The sequence below is a fragment of the Theropithecus gelada genome, chromosome 5, assembly GCF_003255815.1.
Source record: "Theropithecus gelada isolate Dixy chromosome 5, Tgel_1.0, whole genome shotgun sequence".
NCBI classification, from domain to species: domain Eukaryota; kingdom Metazoa; phylum Chordata; class Mammalia; order Primates; family Cercopithecidae; genus Theropithecus; species Theropithecus gelada.
Window position 1 is genome coordinate 103,694,587 of NC_037672.1, and position 23,140 is coordinate 103,717,726.

The 23,140-nt window shown below is 35.3% G+C and overlaps 1 protein-coding gene across 4 annotated transcripts in view; it reads right to left on the reverse strand.

Annotated features, from left to right (window-relative positions):
• The window catches only part of TBCK (TBC1 domain containing kinase), a 233,478-nt gene that overhangs the window by 83,770 nt on the left and 126,568 nt on the right, over positions 1-23,140 (reverse strand). For all 4 annotated transcript variants that reach the window (XM_025384912.1, XM_025384916.1, XM_025384915.1 and 1 more), the window contains one exon: positions 21,529-21,704. In XM_025384912.1, the coding sequence (XP_025240697.1) occupies positions 21,529-21,704 (176 nt within the window). The remainder of the gene's footprint in view (positions 1-21,528; positions 21,705-23,140) is intronic.

The following is a 23,140-nucleotide window of genomic DNA, read 5'->3' on the forward strand; positions in this document are numbered from 1 at the left end:
TCTAGCCTGGGCAACAAGAGTGAAACTCCGTGTCAAAAAAATAAAAAATAAATAAATAAATAAATAAAGGCCGGGCGCAGTGACTTACACCTGTAATTCCAGCACTTTGGGAGTCTGAGCGGGGCAGATCAGGAAGTCAAGAGATCGAGACCATCCTGGCTAACATGGTGAAACCTCGTCTCTACTAAAAAGACAAACATTAGCTGGGAGTGGTGGCGTGAGCCTGTAGTCCCAGGTACTCATGAGGCTGAGGCAGGAGAATCTCTTGAACCTGGGAGGCGGAGGTTCCCGTGAGCCAAGATCGTGCCACTGCACTCCAGCCTGGTGAGAGAACAAGACTCCATCTCAAAAACAACAACAACAAAAACCCAAAACAGAACAAAACAAAAAACTTGCTCATATTTTTAAGTTTTCAGGAGAAAGAACGTTTCAATTTGTGGTGCTTTCCATGTTGTATAACAACTGTGTTTATACTCATGTTCATGATCATACATATTCACGTATTAACAGCATGTAATTACAACAAGCATACCTCGGAGATATGGAGGGTTCAGTTCTAGACCATGACAAAAAAGTGAATATTGCAATAAAATGAGTGACTTAATTTTTTTGATTTCCCAGTGCATATAGCATATAAAAGTTTACACTATAATCTATTAAGTGTGCAAAAACATCATCTAGAAGAAAATAATGTGCATCTTCTCTTGAGAAGTGTCTGCTCATGTCCTTTGCCCACTTTTTAATGGGGTTGTTTTTCTCTTGTAAATTTGTTTAAGTTCCTTATAGACATGAACAGATATTTTTCAAAACAAGACATATATGTAGCCAACAAGCATATGAAGAAAATCTTAATATCACGGATCATTAGAGAAATGCAAATCAAAACCACAATGAGATACCATCTCACACCAGTCAGAATGGCGATTACTAAAAAGTCAAAAAAACAGATGCTGCCAAGGCTGCAGAGAAAAGGGAACACTTACACACTGTTTGTGGGGATATAAATGAGTCCAACCATTGTGGAAAGCAATATGGTGATTCCTCAAAGAGCTAACAGCAGAACTCCCATTCAACTCAGCCATCCCATTACTGAATATACACCCAGAGGAATATAAATCATTCTACCATAAAGACACATGCATGCAAATGTTCACTACAGCACTGTTCATAATAGCAAAGACCTGGAATCAGCCTAAGTGCCCATCAATGACAGACTGGATAAAGAAAATGTAGTACATATACATGGAATACATATAAATACACATGGAATACTACACAGGCACAAAAAAGAATGCGATCATGTCTTTTATGGGAGCATGGATGGAGATGAAGGCTATTATCCTCAGCAAACTAATGCAGAAATAGAAAACCAAATACTGCATGTTCTCTTATAAGTGGGAGCTAAATGATAAGAACATATGAACACAAAGAGGGAAACAGACACTGGGGTCTACTTGATGGGGGAGGGTGGGAAGAGAGAGAAGAATAAAAAAGATAACTATTGGGTACTGAGCTTAATACCTGGGTGATGTAATAATATGTATAAACTCCCATGACACGTGTTTATCTATGTAACAAATCTTCACATGTATCCCCGAACCTAAAATAACAGTTAAAAAATATTTTATTGCTAAAATATGCTGACAGTCATCTAAGCTCCCAGCAACTCATAATCTTTTTGCTGGTGGAGAGTCTTGCCTCAATGTTGATGACTTTTAACCAATCAAAGTAACAGCTGCTGAAGGCTGAGGTGGCTGTGGCTATGGCAGCTTCTTAAAATAAGACAACAATGAAATTTGCTGCATCAATGGACTCTTCCTTTCACAAAAGATTTTTCTGTAGCATGCAATGCCATTTGATAGCATTTCACCCACAACAGAACTTCTCTCCATATGCACTCCTCTCAAACCTTGCTGTTGTTTTATCAAATAAGTTTACATAATATTCTAAATGCACTGTTATCATTCCAACAATGCTCACAGCATCTTCACCAGTAGAAGCTTGTTTTGCTTATTCATAAGAAGCAACTCCTCATCCATTCAAGTTTTACCATGAGATTACAGCTACTCAGTCACATCTCACATTCCACTTCTAATTCTAGTTCTCTATTTCTACCACATCTGCAATTACTATCTCAGTGAAGTCTTGAACTCCTTAAAGTTATCAATGAGGGTTGGAATCAACTTCTTACAAACTCTTTTGCATACTGATGTTGTGATCTTCCATGAATCACAAATGTTCTGAAAGGCATTTAGAATGGTGGATCCTTTTCAGGGGATTTCAATTTATTATTATTATTTTTTTGATTTGTCTTTATCTGGTTTTGGTATCAGGGTAATATTGGCCCTGAAGAATAAGTTTGGAAATATTTCCTCCTCTATTTTTCAGAATAGTCTGAAAAGAATTGGTACACATTCTCTTTAAATGTTTGATAGAATTAAGATGTGAGGCCATTGGGTCCTGTCATTCTTTGCAGGTAGAATTTTTATCATAGCTTCACTCTCATTACTTGTTCCTGATCTATTCAGATTTTGGACTTCATCATGGTTCAATCTTGGTAGATTGTATGTATCTAGGCATTTGTTCACCTCTTTTAGATTTTCCAATTTATTGGCATATAGTTGCTCGCAGCAGCTGCTAATCCTTTGAATTTTTGCAGTATCAGTAGTAATGTCTCCTTTGTAATCTCTACTTGTATCTTCTCGTTTTTTGGTTAGTCTGGCTAAATGTTTGTTAATTTTGTTTAACTTTTCAAAAAACCAACTCTTTGTTTCATTAATCTTCTGTATCGTTTTCTTCATTTCAAATTAATTTATTTTTGCTCTGCTCCTTATTCTTTTCTTCTAGTAATTTTGGGTTTGGTTTGCTCACTTTTTTTTTTTTTTTTTTTTCACTTTAGAGACCTTGGGGAAAGCACAGTTGTTTAGTAGAAAGGAAATTAACATGGGCATTAACTTCTTGCTACTAATACTTTTAAAACACAATTCTCTGTATAATCAGTGATAAGAATGTTTTATTTTATTTCATTTTTTTTTTTTTTTTTCAGACGGAATCTCGCTCTGTCGCCCAGGCCTGAGTGCAGTGGCGCGATTTCGGCTCACTGGAACCTCCGCCACTAGGGTTCAAGCGATTCTTGTGCCTCAGCCTCCCGAGTAGCTGGGATCACAGGTGCTTGCCGCCATGCCCAGCCAATTTTTGTATATATATGTATTTTCTTAAGTACAGATGGGGTTTCACCATGTTGCCCAAGCTGGTCTTAAACTCCTGACCTCAGGTGATCCACCTGCCTCGGCCACCCAAAGTGCCGGGATTACAGGCAGGAGCCTCCGCATCCAGCCTATAAGAATGTTTTAAAACATGACATGAATGGCCAATACTGAAAACACAGCAAACCTCTTCACTTAAAGACAAATTATTGAGACGGGAAATCCTAGTGAAGCACTAAGGTTTGCATTTAATCTAACTTGTGCTGATCATTTTACAATAGAATTGTATCTTTGAATATATTTTACTTTCTCAGCTTTTGTATTTCTTTTTTTTTCACATACTTATTTTATTATTATTATTATACTTTAAGTTCTAGGGTACATGTGCATAACGTGCAGGTTTGTTACATATGTATACTTGTGCCATGTTGGTGTGCTGCACCCATCAACTCGTCATTTTACTAATTCTTTAAGATGCATCATTAGGTTATTTGATGTTTTTCTTCTTTTTTGATGTAGGCACTTATAGCTATTATGTTCCCTCAGTACTGTTTTTGCTGTACTTCATAGGTTTTATGTGGTGTCGTCATTATAATTCATTTCCAAATAATTTTCAATTTCCTTCTTGATTTCTTCATTGACCTACTGGTCATTGAGGAGCATGATGTTTAGTTTCCATGTGTTTGCATAAATTTCTCTTGTAATTGATTTGTAGTTTTATTCCATGTGGTGAGAGAAGATGCTTGATATTATTTCAATTTTCTGAATGTTTTAAGACTTGTTTTGTCTTACAGATATAGTCTGTCTCTGGATAGATAACATATGGTCTCCCTCAGAATAATTCATGTGATGAGGAAATTAATATGTATTCTGTGGCTATTGAATGAAATGATCTGTAAATTTGGTCCATTTTGTCTATAATGCAGGTTAAGTTCAGTGTTTCTTTGATGATTTTCTGTCTGGAAGATGTATCCAGTGCTGAAACAAGACTGTTGAAGTCTCCAGGTTTTATTGTATGGGTTCCATCTCTCTAGCGCTAATAACTTGGGTACTCCAGTACTGAGTGCATATATGTTTACAGTGCTTATATATCCCCTTGCTGAACTGACCCATTTACCATCATATAATGACCTTTGTCTTTTCTTAGAGTTTTTTTTTATTTTAATTCTATTTTGTCTGATGTAAATATAGCTACTCCAGCTCTTTTTTGGTTTCCATTGGCATGCAATACCTTTTTCCATCCCCTTATTCTTAGTCAACATATGTCTTTATAGGTGAAGTGTGTTTCTTGTAGGTAACAAACAGATCATTAGGTCTTGCTTTTTTAACCCATTCAGCCATTCTAATATCTTTTCATTAAGGAGTTTATTCCATTTACTTTCAATATTATTGATAATAACTTACCCCTGCCATTTTGTTATTTGATTTTTGTTGTTTTGAGATATTCTCTTCCTTCTTTCCTTCCTTCCTGTCTTCCTTTTAGTGAAGGTGATTTTCTATGGTGATATAATTTAATTTCTTGCTTTTTATTTTTTTATGGATCTGTTGTGTGTTTTTTTGATTTGAGGTTACCATGAGGCTTTCAAATAATATCTTATAATCCATTATTTTAAGCTGATAATATTAACACTATTTGCATAAAACAAATGAACAAGCAAAAAGAAAATTAAAACTCTACACTTAGTTCCCCTACTTTTTAGATTTTTGTTTTTCCTGTTTATATCTTAAAGTACTGTCAATGTCTTGAAATGTTGTAGTTATTATCTGACATGATTTGGATGTGTCTCCACCCAAATCTCATGTCAAATTGTAATTCTCAATATTGGAGGTGGGGCCTGGTGGTAGGTAATTGGATCATGGGAGAGGTTTCTCATGGCTTAACATCACCCTCCTTGGTGTTATCATTGCAACAGTGAGTTCTTGTGTAAAGTGTGTAGCATCTCCCCTCTCTCTCTCATTCCTGCTCCTGCCATGTAAGATGCCTGCTACCACTTTGCCTTCTGCCATGAGAAAAATTTCCCTGAGGCCTCCCCAAAGGCAGGCAGATGCTGCCTTGCTTCCTGTACAGTGGAACTGTGAGTCAATTAAATTTCTTTTCTTTATAAATTACCCAGTCTCAGGTATTTTGTTATAGTTATAGCAGTTTGAGAATGGGCAAATACATTATTTGTGATTGGGTCATCATTTTGTCTTTCTAGTTAGTATTAGTTTACACATCAGAGTCACAGTGTGATAATATTCTGTGTTTTTCTGCATACTATTACCAGTGAATTTGTTTTTTTAACCAAAAAACAGATAATCTTCTATTACTCATTAAAAATCTTTTCTTTCTTTTTGAAGTACTGCCTTTAGCACTTGTAGGACAGGTCTGGTATTGATGAAAACCCTCTGTTTGGGAACTTTTATTTCTCATTCATGTTTTAATGACATTTTTGGAGGATACACTCTCTAGGGTAAATTTTTTTTTTTTCCTTCAACACTTTAAATATGTCATGTCACTTTCTCATGATCTGTAAGGTTTCCACTGAAAAGTCTGCTGCCAGACACATAAGAGTTCCATTGTATATTATTTGTTTGTTTTATCCTGCTTTTAGGATCCTTGCTTTATCTTTGACCTTTCAGAGTTTATTAAATGCCTTGAGGTAGTCTTCTTTCGATTAAATGTGCTAGATGTTCTATAACCTTCTTGTACTTGAATACTGATATCTTTCTCCAGGTTTGGGAAGTTCTCTGTAATAATTATCACTCATTAATATCCATTTTATTCAAAGGGATAATAACTTTCTATCCCTATCTGTGTTTCCTTCTCCTCTTTAAGTCCAATAACTCTTAGATTTGACCTTTCGAAGCTATTTCCTAGATCCTATAGCTATGCCTCATTGTTTTTTATTCTTTTTTCCTTTGTCTCCTCTGACTGTATATTTTCAAATAGCCTGTCTTCAAGCTCACTAACTCCTTCTGCTTGATCCATTCTATTAAAGGACTGTGATGCATTCTTCAGTATGCCAATTGTACTTTTTCAAGTATAGAATTTCTGCTTGTTTCTCTTTAATTATTTCAATCTCTTTATGAAATTTATCTGGTAGAATTCTGAATTCCTTCTCTGCGTCATCTTGAATTTCTTTGAGTTTCCTAAAACAGCTAGTTTGAATTTCAAGTCTGAAAGGTCACATATCTCCGTTTCTCCAGGATTAGTCCCAGGTGGCTTATTTAGTTCATTAAGTGAGGTCATGCTTTCCTGGATGGTTGTAATATGTGTGGATGTTCATCTGTGTCTGGATATTGAAGAGTTAGGTATTTATAGTCTTCACGGTCTGGGCTAATTTGATTCTGTATTTCCTGGAAGGCTTTTCAGGTACTCAGAAGACTTGAGTGTTGTGATCTAAGCTATATCTGTATTAGTGGATACCCCAAATCCAGTAACACTATTGTTCTTGCAGACTTGTAGAGGTACTGCATTGATGGTCTTGGATAAGATCCAGAATTCTCTGCAGATAGTGTTGTTCTTTTCCCTTACTTTCTCCTAAAAAAAAATAGAGCCTCTTTCTCTCTATTCTGAGCCACCTGGAGCTTGGGGTGGGGTGATACAAGCACCTTTGTGGCCACCACCACTGGTACTGCATTGAATCAGACTGAAAGCCAGCATAGCACTGGGTTTCACCCAAGGCCTGCTGTCATAACTACTATCTGGCTACTGCCTGTGTTCACTCAAGGTCCTGGGACTGTACAATCATTAGGTGGTAAAGTCAGCCAGGATTTTTCTTTCCCTTCAGGGCACAAGTTCCTCCAGGCAGGTCCAGAGGTGCCATCTGCGAGCCAGGGACTTGAGTCAAAAACCTTAGAAGTGTGCCTAGTGTTCTACTGTACTGTGGCTAACCTGGCACTCAAATCATGAGACACAGTATTTCCCACTCTTCCCTCCCCTTTCCATAGGCAGAGGGGCCTCACCCCATGACCACCACCACAAACCCGTGGACAGTACTGCTGGGCTACTGCTGATGTCCTCTTAAGGCTCAAGAGCTCTTCATTGAGCTTGTGGTGAATGCTGCCTGGCCTGGGACTCACTCTTCAGTGGTTTCCTTTTGGCCCATGGCAGGTCCAGAAATGCTGTCCAAGAGCCAAGTCCTGGAACTGGGGGCCACAAGAACCTGCTTGGTGCTCTACTTCCCTGTGGCTGAGTTGGTACTTAAGGTATAAGAAAAAGCTCCCCTTACTTTTCCTTCTGATTTTCTCAATCATAAGGAATCTCTCCCCATAGCCACCATAGCTAGTAAGGTGCTGAGTTTCACCTGAAGCCAGCAAGTCTCAGAGTGGCATACTAGCTGGATATTGCTACTGGTTATTCAGGGCCCAAGGGCACTTTATTCAGTAGTTGATGGGTCCTGCTAGAATTGAGTCTTTCCCTTCAAGGCAGTAGGTTCCCTTCTGGCCCAGGCTGTGTCTAGAAATGTCTAGGAGCTAGGTCCTGGAAAGGGGACTTCATAACTCTGACTGGTATTCTATCCTTACGTGGATGAACTGGTTTCCAAGATGTAAGGCAGAGACCTCTTTATTCTCCCTCCTCTCCTTAAGTGGAAGGAAGGTGTCTATTTTGGAGCCCCATGTGCTGTGCAGCCTGGGTTTGGAGTAGGGGTGGTGCAAGCACTCTCTTAGCCACTCTGGCTGTGTCTCAACAGATTACGTGCCTCCTTAGTCCACTCACCTTAATCTCAGTAAACACTAGGACTCCCCTAGGAGTTGCAGTCCCTGTGGCCTAGACTGCCTTTGAAGTTTATTTAGAGCCCCAGAGCACTTTAGCCCAGGGTGATAAGGCTTGCCAGAACTGAAGTTTGGACCACTGGAATGGGCAATTCCCCTCTGACTAGAGTTGGTTTAAATATCTCCTCTATGGGTGGGCATTAGCTAAGTGCAGCCTGGTTTTGCATTCTGCTGTAACAGGGTACCACTGAGTTCAATGCAATGTCACAATTCCTGCTGGGGGGTGGGCGAGGGGTGGCACTGGTGATTCAAGACTATTTCTACCCTCCTCAGTGCCTTTTTCAGTGACATGAAGTTAAAACCAGGTACTGTGGGTGCTCATCTAGTTTTTGGTTCTTATGAAGGTGCTTTCTGTGCAGAAGGCATGCTTGGTGAAGGCTTCAATTTGGCCATCTTACTTTGCCCCCTCCCTATCATTTTATTTAAGAATCTATGATACAGTTCTTGATCTTTAGGAATTTATGTTAAAAAAGAAAATGAAGGCAGACATAGAGGCCTTACAGCAGAAGTATGTATAGGGCATTTCTAAAACTGAGTGAAATCTAATTTCTGTGCTACAGCACAGAAAAATGAGAGGGAACAATACTGACAGAAAATCTTGGTAAGGTTGTCAAGGGAAATATTATATTGGGACTTTTAGACCATGTTAGAAGTTTGAATTTTATTGTCAGGATAATCATAAGAGTCTTGGTAAACATTTTGATTAAAAAAGATTATGGTAGCTGAAGTCTAAAAAATGGATTAAATATAAATAAGAATGGATGCAGAGAGACCAGTCAGAAAATTGTAGAACAGGCCGGGCGTGGTGGCTTATGCCTGTAATCCCAGCACTTTGGGAGGCTGAGGTGGGTGGATCACCTGAGGTCAGGAGTTCGAGACCAGCCTGGCCAACATGGTGAAATCCGCTTCTACTAAAAATATAAAATTAATCAGGTATGGTAGCACATGCCTGTAATCATGGTGAACATGAGTAAAATATTGTCAGCAGAATTGGAGAGAAGTATACAGATTAATAAACAAAAGTTTTTGATTGATTAAATTTGGAAGATAAGGCAGGAGTCAAAAATGAAGCCACTAACCTAGAAGAAGTAGATAAGTTCCTAGAAACACAAAGCTTACCAAGACTAAAATCATAGAGATAGAAAATCTAACTAGATCTAGTACTAACAGGGAAATTGAATCAGTAATAAAAAATCTCCTAAGAAAGAAAAGTCCTGTACCTAATGGCTTAATTGGTAAATTCTACCAAGCATCTAAAGAACACAAATCCTTCTCAAACTTTTCTAAAAAGCTGAAGAGGATGGAATACTTCCTAACTGATTGTATAAGGCCAGCATTACCCTGATTCCAAAGCCATACAAAGACACTACAGAAAGGGAATACTAAAGACAAATGTCCCTTATGAATATGGAAACAACAATCTTCAACAAAATAGTAGCAAACCAAATTCAAAAGCATATTAAAATTATATAGCATGATCAATTGGGATTTATTCCTAGAATGCAAGGATGTTTAATCACAGGAAAATCAATCCATATGATACATTACATTAACAGAATGGAGAGAGAGAGAAAAAAAAAAACACGCACACATTAGCATCTAGACTGATGCCAAAAAAAGACAAAATCAAACACCCTTTCATGATAAAAACACTTAATAACTAGGAATGGAAGGAAAGTTCCTCAACACAATAAAAATCATATATGAAAAACCCACAGCAAACATGCTCAATGGTGAAAGGCTGAGAGCTTTTCCTCTGACGTAATGAATAAACAAGGATGTCTGCTTTTGGGATGTATTTTCAACATAGTACTGGAAGTCCTAGCTGGAGAAATTAGGCAAGAAAAAGAAAAGCCATCCATTGAAAAGTAAGTAAATTATCTGTTTGCAGATGATATGATCTTATATATAAAAAATACCTTAAAGATTAGTTCTAATAATGGAGTTCAACAAAGTAGCAGGATAGAGAAAAAAACAGATAAAAATCATTTGTATTCTATATACTAACAATGAACAATCAGAAAAGGAATTAATGAAGACAATTTGATTTATAGTAGCATCAAAAATAATAAAATACTTAGGAATTAACCAGGGAGGTGAAAGACTTGTGCAATGAAAACAACAAAAGAATGCTGCAAGAAATTTAGAAAGACATGAATAAATGAAAACACAAGCCACGTTCATGGATTGAAAGATATACTGTTAAGATATCAATACTACTCAAAGCCACCTACAGATTCAATACATCCTTATCAAAACACTAATGATGTTTTTAGTAGAAATAGAAAAATCTATTCCAAAATTCATATGGAATCTCAAGAGACTCAAAATAGACAAAACAATCTTGAAAAACAAAAAAAAAGAACAAAGCCAGAAGACTCAGAATTCCTGATTTCAAAACTTATTTCAAAACTACTGTAATGAAAACAGGATGATACTGGCATAAAGGCAGACAGACATATAGACCAATAGACTAGAGCCAAAAATAAACCCTCTTATAAATGGTCAAATAAGTTCTGAGAAGGGTGGCTAAGACCATTTAGTGGGGTAAAGGACAGACTTGTTAGCAGATGTTTCTGGAAAAACTGTATATCCCCATGCAAAAGAATGAAGCTGAATTCTCACCTAATAACATGTACAAAAATTAAATCAAAATCAATAAGACTGAAATGTATGGCCCAAAACTGTAAGACTCTTAGAAGAAAACATAGGGCAAAAGCTTCATGATACTGGAGTTGGCACTTGATTTCTAGGAGATGACACCAAAGCCCTAGGTAACACAGAAAAAAATAGTCAAATTGAACTTTGTGAAATAAAATATTTTGTGCATCAAAAGACACTGAACAGAGTAAAGCGGCAACCCACAGAATGAAACAAAATATTTGCAAATCATATATTTAATATGAGAATAATATCGAGGATATATAGAAAACTCCTAAAACTCAACAAAAAAAGAAACAACTCAAGGGCATTTCTCCAGAGAAGATATACAAATGGCTAAGAAGTACATGAAAAGATGCTCACTATCACTAATCATTAGGGAAATATAAATCAAAACTACAATGAGATTCCACTTAACATTTATTATTTAAAAAAAAAAGAAGAAAGAAAAAAAAATCAAAACAGAAAAGTGTTGGCAAGTTTCAGAAGAAACTGAAACCAACCCTTGCACACTGTTGGTAAAAATGTAAACTGATATAGCTGCTGTAGAAAACAGTATGGCAGTTCCTCAAAATACTAAAGATCCCGAAATTCCACTTTTGGATATATGCCAAAAAGAACTGAAACCAGAATCTTGAAGAGATATTTATACACCCATGTTCATAGCAGCATTGTTTACAATTGCTAAAATGTGGGAGCAACTCAAGTGTCCACTGATGAATGAATGGATAAACAAAATATGGTATACATACACAATGGATATTACTTAGCCTTAAGAAGAAAAAAAAATTCTGACCAAAACTATATGATTCCAACTCTGTGAGGTACTTAGAGTAGTCAAAACCATAGAGATAGAAGTAGAATTGTGGTTGTGGAGAGGAGGGGAGAATAAGAAATTACTATGGGATGGGTTGAGGTGCAGTTTTACAAGATGAAAAGAGTTATGCAGATAGATGGTGGTGATGGTTGCACATTACGAATGTATTTAATATCAATGAACTGTACACTTAAAATGGTTAAGGTGGTAAATTTTATGTTATGTGCATTTTTATCACAATAAAAAATTAGGCAAGATCCCTACAAACACACATAAATGCATATATATTTAACTTAAAAGGGTTTGCACATATTCAGAAACCTATATAAACTATACTAGAGCAATCAGTATTAGAATTCATGGAGAACAAGCTAAAAACACAAAGGCTCAGGGTCTATCCTTTAAACAAAGAGTGGCCTCATTTTTTCTTAGCTTTCCTGGAGAGGCTAATATACACCAACATTCGCAAACCACTGTTTTATAAATGATTTTGCGGAGAGACCAAGGAGTGAGGGTCAGGGCGGAAAGAAAGAAGTAAAAGGAAATAGGAGAAAGTGTCTGACCCAGTCCAATAATTGTAATGTGTTGTAAACTGAGGAGACATTATTAACTTAGCTATTTGCATTTGAGGTATACAGATAATAGTATTAGTACCACAATAACATTTCTGTACCAAGGAATGGTTTGCAGCTTATTAACCAGAATTAGGTGTTTGTGTACGTGTGTGTGTGTGTGTGTGTGTGTCTGTGTGTGTGTGCATAAGACTTTCAAGACATTGCTAAGCAAAAAAAGAGAGAAGAGAAGAGAAGTTTAGGCTGGAGCTAAAAACTGTAAGACATGGTAACTGTAAGATGCAAATATGAAGCATGAAACAATACAAATGCTATGATTCCATTTATTTAAAAGTTAGATTACATGTTTCCATCCCAGCCACTCCCAAATCTCATGTCTTCACATTTCAAACCACAGTCACACTTTTCTACAGTCCCCCAAAGCCTTATTTCAGGATTAACTCAAAAGTCCACAGTCCAAAGTCTCATCCGAGACAAGGCAAGTCCCTTCTACCTATGAGACTGTAAAGTCAAAAGCAAGTTAGTTACCTCCTAGACACAATGGGGGTATAGGCAATAGAAAAATATACACATTTCAAATGGGAGAAATTGGCCAAAACAAACAGGCTACAGGCCTCATACAAGTCTGAAATTCAGTGGGGTAGCCAAATCTTAAAGCTCCAAAGTGATCTCTCTTGACTTCATGTCACACATCCAGGTCATGATGATGCAAGAGGTGGGCACCCACAGCCTTGGGCAGCTCTACCCCTGTGGTTTTGCAAGATACAGCCCCACTTTCCATTGCTTTCATAGGATGGTGTTGACTGTCTGCAGCTTTTCCAGATGTATAGTGCAAGCTGTTGGTGGATCTACCATTCTGAGGTCTGGAGGACAGTGGCCCTCTTCTCACTGCTCCACTAGGCAGTGCACCAGGGACTCTGTGTGGGAGTTCTGACCCAACATTTCCCTTCTGCATTGCCCTATCAGAGGTTCTCCATTAGGGCTCTACCCCTCCAGCAAACTTCTGCCTGGATATCCAGGCATTTCCATACATCCTCTGAAATGTAGGTGGAGGTTCTCAAACCTCAATTCTTGACTTCTATGCGACAGGCCAAACACCATATGGGAAACTGCAAGACTTAGGGTTTGCACCCTTTGAAGCAAGGGTCTGAGCTGTGCCTTGGCCTCTTTTAGCCACAGCCAAAGCTGAAGTCACTGGGATACAGGAGACCATGTTCTGACACTGCACAGAGTAGCAGCAGCCTAGGAAACCATTTTTTCTGTCCTATGCATCCAGGCCTATGATGGGAGACCTGCTGTGAAGGTCTCTGACATGCCCTGGAAACATTTTCCCCATTGTTTTGGTGATTACCATTTGGCTCCTCATTACTTATGCAAATGTCTGCAGTTGGCTTGAATTTCTCCTCAGGAAATGGGTTTTTCTTTTCTTCACATCATCAGGTTGCAAATTTTCCAAACTCTTATGGTCTGCTTCCTCTTGGACACTTTGCCACTTGGAAATTTGTTCTGCCAGATACCCTAAATCATCTCTCTCAAGTTCAAAGTTTCACATATTTCTAGGGCAGGGGCAAAATGTTGCCAGTCTCTTTGCTAAAGCATAGCAAGCGTGACCTTTACTCCAGTTCCCAAAAAGCTCCTCATCTCCATCTGAGACCATCTCAGCCTGGACTTCATTGTCCATATCACTATCAGCATTTTGGTCAAAGCCATTCAACAAGTCTCTAGGGAGTTCCAAGCTTTCCCACATCTGCCTGTCTTCTGAGGATTCCAAGTCTCTAGGAAGCTCCACATTTTCCCACATTTTCATGTTTATTCTGAGCCCTTGAAACTGTTCCAACCTCTGCCTGTTACCCAGCTCCAAAATCACTTCCACATTTTCGGTATCCTTACAGCAGCACCCAACTAACTCTACCAGTACCAATTTAATATATTAGTTTGTTCTCATACTGTAATAAAGACATACCCCAAACTGGGTAATTTATAAAGGAAAGACGTTTCACAGTTCAGCATGGCTTGGCAGGTTTCAGGAAACTTACAATCATGGTAGAATGGGAAGCAAACATGTGCTTCTTTACATGGTGGCAAGAAAGAGAATGAGAGCCAAGCAAAGGGGGAAGTCCATCAGAAAACCATCAGCTCTTATGAGAACTCATTCACTATTACGAAAACAGTATGGGGGAAACTGCCCCTATTATTCAATTACTCTACCTGGTCCTGCCCTTGACACATGGGAATTACTACAATTCAAAATCAGACTTTGGATGGGAACACAGTCAAACCATATCAATTTCTGTCTAGGAATTTGTTTGCTTTCTCCTTCTTTGCACTTGGAATATAGAAAGAAAAAAATCATATTTTAATCCAGTAAATCAAGGTCTTTCGATATCCTATCCCCAAATCTAACTATCCCTTATTTTCTTATGTTGGATTATTATTATTATTATTCTTATTTGCTTATTTTTTGGGCCAATGGTAGAATAAGATTATACATTACTACAGAAAAACAAATTTCAAAAGATATTATTTTCTATTAAATGTCTTCTACTTAACTTCCAGAGGACTGATACACTTTACCCTTATATGTAGTTGCCAGGGTTTGTAGTCTTAATCTTTCACTGAAATTGTGCCTATCATAATGGCTCCAAAATTGCTTATAGAACATTAGATAATGGCAGAAGAATGGAACCAGTAAAAAGAATGGATGCAAAGCTAACCTTTTTGTTTTCAATGCATCTATTGCTCTAAATAATTTCAGCAGTGTTTAGTTCTCCTTTAGGTTAACATTTTACTCTCAATATGTTAGCAAAAAAAGGATACATAATTGTACTCTTCCTTGTCCTTACTGTAAAAATATTTCTTCTTATTTAAGAGTAGGTATATAGATGATTGCATAAGTATATGTTAATGTATTTTCTAGAGAAACAGAGAAAAATTTAAAAATGCTTGAAAAGCCACGTGTACAGTAGGATATGATATATATTAATATATACATTTCAATAAATAAGAGTGAAAAACATATTTACAGTACTGATATAATGGCAATTTATAAGTTAACTTGTATTAAGTAAGGTTTCTGAATCTCTTTACATCTAAAATAGGGATAAAACATCTCAGAGATTTGTTTAGGGGCAGATAAAATAACGTACCTGGGTACCGGAAAATCATAAAGCACTGTGGTGTTATTTTTAAACTGTTCAAAATCTAAAAAGTAGTGTTGTTATTATTGAGATTAAACTTTGTAGACTGACATTTATATTTGAATTTTGGAAACTATTTGAACCAAAAGTATAAAAATGTGCTTTAAATAAGATTTTATCTACAGTAAACTCATGTTTAATCTACACTGAAAGCATACCTTATAAACTGAAGGTAATACAATAAATGTTATCATTTTTATGGTAATAGTATATACAAGCAGTTAGCATCACGTGAATAAAAAAAATTTATTTAATAAAATCTTGGGTTAGTATAGGTATTCATAATGAGGTATTAAAAAGAACTTAATAATTATTGCTTATTTACCTATTGCATGTAAGTTATACCAGTTGTAAATATGTGATTAAAATTTAAAAAAGAAATACATTTAAAAAAATCAAAGATTAACTAGAGTTTTTTCCAAAATACACTCCGTTCAAAAACATTCATTCTATTAACCAAGATTACATATCTTTACTTATTATTTCCTTCAATTAATAAACTTCAGTCAGAATTCTCAAGCAGTTTTAGCTATTTAAGAGAAAACTGATGGGAAAGACTTTGGCACTAGATGAAATAATTCTTTTGGCAATTCTTTAGTTTAGGGATGAAAATAGTATTAAGACTAAGAAGTAAAGGTCAAAGTGAAATTTTAAACTGAATTTACTGAGGTAAAACTGCCAGAAAGATTCCTTCTTTGAAAATCCAGCCTCCCTAATCCTTACTCTCCGCACTGTTTTTATAGTGGTTTCTAAATGTAAAGTGATAGTAATGAGGTAACATAGCTGAGGAAAAACAGAATACTAGAACATCATGTCCTTTGTACAGATCATTTAAATATAGAAGACTGTTATAAAGTTCTTGGGCAGACTGCAAAGTAAAAAAAATTAACTGTTAATTACTAAACATGTAATAATGGTTTTTTACTCTTTTGGAGTGCTTATTATGCACTAGACACTGAATTAGGAGCTTTATGTAGATCATTCTTAAAGTAACCCTGCCAGGGTGGTATTATTTTAAGTATGTTCACAATTACAAATAGGGAAGTAGAGAGGTTATGTGAATTATTCAAGATTATACAATGAAAAAGGAACAGGGTTGAAATTAGAAACCAAGTCCATCTAACAGCAAAGCTCATGCTTTCTCTGTTATAAAACTCTGATTCAGGGAATAAATACAATAGATGCATGCAGAAATAAAAGTATAATTGATTTTTCTTCTCATATCCACTTTTAAACTTCCATTCTACTAGTAACAGAGTACAATTTATTTCAATTTATAAAAGCCGCTTTTAAAATTTGTTTTTGACTCAGACATAAGAATATATAATATGAACCTGAATTCTGATGATCCTAATTTTAATAAATGTTCTTTTTACAGTATGCATACATTATTTTTGTACCTGTTTTCTATTATACTAACACATTTTAACTTTCAAGTAAACAATACTAGGATGGAAAATATAGACAACATTTCAGATAAAAGAGAACACAAACTAAAAGTATTTTATGTATAGAATTCTACAAACATAAAAAATTAAAATAGGTATTTTTAGAAAAAATTTTGAGAAAATAAACATGTTAACTAAATAGAAATACTTTTCAAACAACATGAACTTATAGAAGTGCTTTTTCAGACAAGTTTCCTCAATTTATATAAAAGAGATAATTCCTTTTATAGAAAACGATTAAATAGCAGACAAAAGGAGAAATAAATAAAATTTAAAAAATAATTTCAACTTTTATTTTAGATTCAGGGGTACATGTGCAGGTTTGTCACAAGGGTATATTGTGTGATGCTGAGGTTTAGGGTGACTCCTGTCAGCCAGGTAGTGAGCACAGTACCCAATAGGTAATATAATCTTAAGACCAAAGCCTGACAAGGACAAAAAGGAAAAGAAAATTATAGACCTTTCTAATCTATAAACATAGGTGCATAAATTTTTTTAAAAAACTAGCAAATCAAATATAGCCAGTATGTCTTTTTGGTAGTGAACAAGTAGACTTTATCTCAGAAATGTAATGACCATTAAATATAAGAAATTGTAATAATGTAAGACATTATCACAATGAAAGATGAAATAATCCCAAATTAATACAAAATAAGTATTTGATAAAATTTAACCTTCATGATAAACACTCAGAAATACAAAAAAGATGGGACAATAATTGTCTCAATAAAGAGTATAAAAAACATCAAACTTAATGATTAAATTAGAAGCATTTTCATTAAATTCAGGAACAAGCAAGTCTACCTACTCTTAAACTAGAAGTTCTGTCCAAAGCAATAGACAATAAACAATTGGAAACATAATAACTGGAAAGAAAGAGATAAACTTATTCATATATATAGGGTGTATGTGTGTATATATTATATACACACTGTATATATATATATATATAACTATATATATAGAACTGTATGTATATGTGTATGTGTCTATATATACAGTTGATTCAATTAGCTACAAACTATTAGACTTAGAGAATAAATACCAATATACTTAGAGACTAAACAAAACACCTTTAATTAATAAATAGGTCAAAATATTAACTAAATGGAAATGAAAACACAACATCAAAATTTTTGGAATGCAGCAAAAACAATGCTCAGAGGAAAATGTATAGCTTTGAATGTATATATTAGAAATAAGGGAAGTTCTAAAATCATCTAAGCTTCCACCTTAGGAAACTAGAAAAGAATAGCAAATTAAATTCAAAGTGAGAAGGAAAATAAAAATCAGAGCAGAAATCAATGAAACTGAAAACAGTAAATCAAAGAGATCAATGACACCAAAAGCTGGCTCCTTGCAAAGATGAATAAAATCAATAAGCCTTTAACCAGCTAAGAAAAAAAGATTATTCAAATTACAAATAGCAGAAATGAAAGAGGAGATCTCAGTACAGATTCCATAGACAATAAAATGATAACAAAGGAATACTATGAACCACTCTATGCCCATAAATTTGATAGCCTTGATAAAATGGCTTGAAAGACACAATATGACAAAATTTACATGAGAAGAATTAGATAATCTGAATAGGCCTGCATCTATTAAAGAAATTCAATCAATAATTAAGAACATTTCCAAACAGAAAGTATCAGATCCAGATGGATTCACTGGTGAATTCTACTAAAGACTGAAGGAAGAAATTATGCCACCTATCTACAATTTCTTTGAGAAGACAGAAGCAAAATGAGTATGTCCTAACTCATTCTATGAGGCCAGTATTACCCTAAATACTAAAACTAGACAAAGACATTACAAGAAAACAATATCTCTCATGAACATAGATACCAAAATCCTCAACAAAATATTATCAAAGTCAAATCCAACGATGTATAAAATAAATTATATACCATGAACAAGTGGAATTTATCCCAGGCATGCAAGGCTGTTTTAACATATGAAAATTAATTAATGTAATTCATTGCACCAACAAGCTGAAGAAGAAAATTCACATGATCATATAAATAGATACAGGAAACGCATTCTACAAAATCCAACATGCATTCATGATAAAAATCTCTCAGCAAATTGGGAATAAAAGAGAACTTACTCAACTTGTAAAAAATATCTACAAAAACCTACAGCTCACACAATAATTTCTGGTGAGACCCTAGAAGCTTTCCTGCTAAGACCAGGTACAAGGCAAGGATGTCCTCTCACCATTTATTTTTAACATTATATTAGATGTCATATCTAACGCAATAACACAAGCAAAGAAAATAAGAGGTGTACTAATTGGCAAGGAAGAAATTAAACTGTCCATTTTTCAAATAATGTGATCATATATGTAGAAAATCTGAAGGAACTGAGCAAAAAACTGGAGCTAATATAAGTAACTACAGCAAGGTAGCAGGACGCGAAGTTAATACAAAAAGGTCAAACGCTTTCCTGTATACCTGCAATGTACAAACGGAATTTGAAATAAAAAATACCATTTACAACAGCATTCCTCAAAATCAAATACTTAGATATAAGTCTAACAAAATATATATAAAATCTAAATGAGAAAAACTATAAAAATCTGATGAAAGAAATCCAACAACTAGATAAACGAAAAAATATTCCATTTCCTGGATAGGAAGACTCAATAAACGTTGAATATCTCTAGTCTCAAAATCCATAATCCAAAATGTTCCAAAATCAGAAACATTCTGAATACCAAGATGACAGTCAAAGGAAATGCTCATTGGAACATTATGGATTTTGTATTTTTGGATTAGGAATGCTCAATCAGTAAGTATAATGCAAATATTCCAAAATCAAAACAAATAAAATGGGACCAAAAGCACTTTTGGTCCCAAGCATATTTGAAAAGAGATAATCAACTTGTATTGTCAAGAGTTCTTCCCAAACTGATACATAGATTCAATATAATCCCAATCAAAATAGCAGCAAGTTATTTTGTAGGTATCAACAAACTAATTTTAAAGTTTATTTGGAAACAAAGACTCAGAATAACCAACACAGTATTAAAAAGGAACAGAGTTGGAGGACTGACACTTCTGAGCTTCAAGACAAATTATAAATCAAAACAGCGTAGTACTGGCAAAAGAACAGACAAATAGATCAATGAAAAAGAATAGAGAGCTCAGAAATCAACCCACATAAATAAAAGCAACTCATATGTGAAAGGAACAAAGGCAATAAAATGGAGAAGTCAGTCTTCTTAACAAATGTTTTTCTGTTACAAAGAGGATACAATTCAAAATTTGAAACAAAGAAACTATTAAAGAAACTATTAAATTCAGAATTGCTGAATTTCAGAGTTTCAAGCTATCTTACAGGTCATCTAGAACAGTGGTCCCCAACTGTTTTGGCACCAGGGACTGTTTTCATGGAAGACAATTTTTCCATGGACCCAGGGTGTGGCACACGGTTTTGGGATGATTCAGGCATATTACATTTATTGTGCACCTTATTTCTATTATTATTACATTGTAATATATACTGAAATAATTACATGACTTTTTATAATATAGAATCAGTGGGAGCCCTGAGCTTGTTTCTCTGCTACTTGATGGTCACATCTGGGGGTGATGGGAGATAGTGACAGATCATCAGGCATTATATTCTCATAAGGAACGTGCAACCTAGATCCCTCACACGTGCAGTTCACAAGAGGATTTCTGCTCCTATGAGACTGTAATGCTGCTGCTAATCTGACAGGAAGCGGCACTCAGGAGGTAATGCGAGTAATGGAGAGTGGCCGTAAATATAGATAAACCTTTGCTGGCTTGCCTGCCACTCATCTCCTGCTGTGTGGCCTGATTCCTGTGACCGGTACCAGTCTGTGGCCTGGGGGTTGGGTATCCCTGATCTAGAACAACATTTATCATTTACTGACAAATGAGTTCTCCCACTAAAATTTATTACATGGTAATATCTTCAGCTGAATATTTCTAGTATTTGAGAACTTACTTTCTTCCGGGCAGGCAGAAGAAAACTACTACTTTTGGAAAACTATAATGCAAATATTTATTCATAAGTGTGGGTTCTTATTCTTTTCTCTCTCAGGATATTTTAGAAATGTCTTATAATCTTTCATATGTATAATCATTTAGCTGTTTCCCTCTCTATCATCTATATATCTAGAGGCAGAGATTATAATTATTGAAATTGCTCTGTACTGAATCATAAGCAGGGTCATGTTTATAAGTGACCTTAATATAATTTGATTGTGATGGAAATATGTGCAAATGAATGCACTCATATATTTGGGGACATAAATAAAATCATAGAAAGTGCCATATCTGAAAAGCAATACATACATACTGACTGAAATTCAATTTCATGGAAATAATTATGATACTATGATAATATTAGAATATTAGAAATGTATGAATTATTATAACTGAAAGCTTTGTTGACCATATTTATAAACTGTGTTTAATAATAATGATAATGTTGAAACACCTACATGGGCATAGTTTTAAAAATGCTGTTTCTTCTGTCAACTAAGAATAAGTTCCTGCTCTATTAACAACTCTTTTTCTATTTTTTTAATTCTTTCTTTGCTTCTGTAATCTCTCACTATATAACCAACTGATATATAAACAGATATGACAAATGCATACAAAAAAAGCAAAACTTGCTACCTGGAGGAATACATCAAAACAATCTTCTTAACTCTATAACCAAACAGATATAATGGTTTTCTGGAATATTTCTATGAATCTAATCACATGTTAGAAAATAGCTACATTAAAAGGACATAAATGATACCATTAAGAGCAATAATGCTACTAGGGTATATTAATTTTAACATCCATCTCCTTTTAGACTTTGCAAACTAAATCCGCAAATACATACCAGATCTGTCTTTGGAGGATCTGGACACTCAGCAGAGAAATAAGGTGCCGAACTTCTGACTCCACTGCTGTCAGAAGTTGGCTTTGGAGGTTGAGCATGCTGTCTGTAAGTAGCACTTTTAGGAGTCCAACAAAACAGGTTGATAGATTCTCTCACACAGCGTTCAATGTCAATTTCTAGATAGAAACGTTTTAAAAAAGCAAATGTATAGAATTTAGATTGCTCTTTTAAAGTAACACACAGCATCTCTCCTAAGTGAATATATCTAAATATGGCTAAGATGATAAGTTATTAGAAAAAATATCAGTAAAGAAACAATGTAGATACTACTCAGCATATTTATGACTGGATTGATGGAAATATTGGATTGATGGAAATGATGGTATAATTTGCTTACATATATTTGTAAATGTATCTACTTATGTTTTCATGTGTATCTTTTACTTGGAATTATCTACATATACATACATATATATGTTTGTATATTTCAGAGTATCATTATTTAAATGCCACAGAATATAACATATCTCCTTATTTAAAAATCTGCCAAATTTATTTTGAATTAATGTTTCCACTTTTCCAATGTAAAATGAAAGTTGTGGGGGGAGAGAGTACAATTTGGGAACAGGTAGACAAAAGATATAGAAGATGTTGATTAGTGATTCAGAATGCATTCTAGTAAAGTGAACTGACAGTTTTACTGCCATTAAATAAGATATAAAATAATTAGAAAAAAATTTTCAGAATCTCAATTCAGCATTTCTCTCTCTTTTTTTTTTTTTCCTGTTTTTGAGATAGTCTTGTTCTGTCTCCCAGGCTGGAGTGCAGTGGCGCAATCATGGCTCACTGCAACCTTGGCCTCCCAGGTTCAAGCAATTCTTGTGCCTCAGCCTCCCTAGGAGCTGGAATTACAGGCCTGTGCCGCAACGCTTGGCTAATTTTTTGTATTTTTAGTAGACATGGGGTTTCGCCATGTTGCCCAGGCTGTTCTTGAATTCCTGACCTCAGGCAATTCACCTGCCTTTGCCTCCCAAAGTTTTAGGATTACAGGCATCATCCACTGTGCCCAACCAGCATTTCTCCATTCTTTAATAATTTCTTGAGTTAAATGAAGAAAGGTTTTAAAGTTTCATCAAGATTTAAATGCACTTGATTAAAAGATAAAATAGAAACACTTTCATATTAGATTTCCTTTTGTTTCTCATGTTTGAAATTTAAGCATCTTTAATGCAGAGGTAATATACATAGAAAGGTTACTACAACTCTGTATCATTTGGTTTTTGATGAGACTGTATCTCCTTAGGAGGCCAACAGTCCTGATGAGAAGTTAGCCAGTCCTCTATGGTGAAAGTGGAGAGATCACAGAAAGGCAGGAGAAATTCAAGAAGTTGACTGTGATAAAGGAATTTAGCATTGATGAGTTTTTATCTTTCCATATTTCTAAAAGTAGCAAATGGCATATATTGTCATTTCCTCTGTAAAGGTCCAAGTGTCAGCTCAGGCAGGCAGTGGAGAAAAATATATCACATGTCACAAAGTGGTAAGTTCTTTTTTTCTCCCCTCTTTTTGAAATGAAGGGCTTACAAGGGGAAAAGGAAATAGGCATTAACTA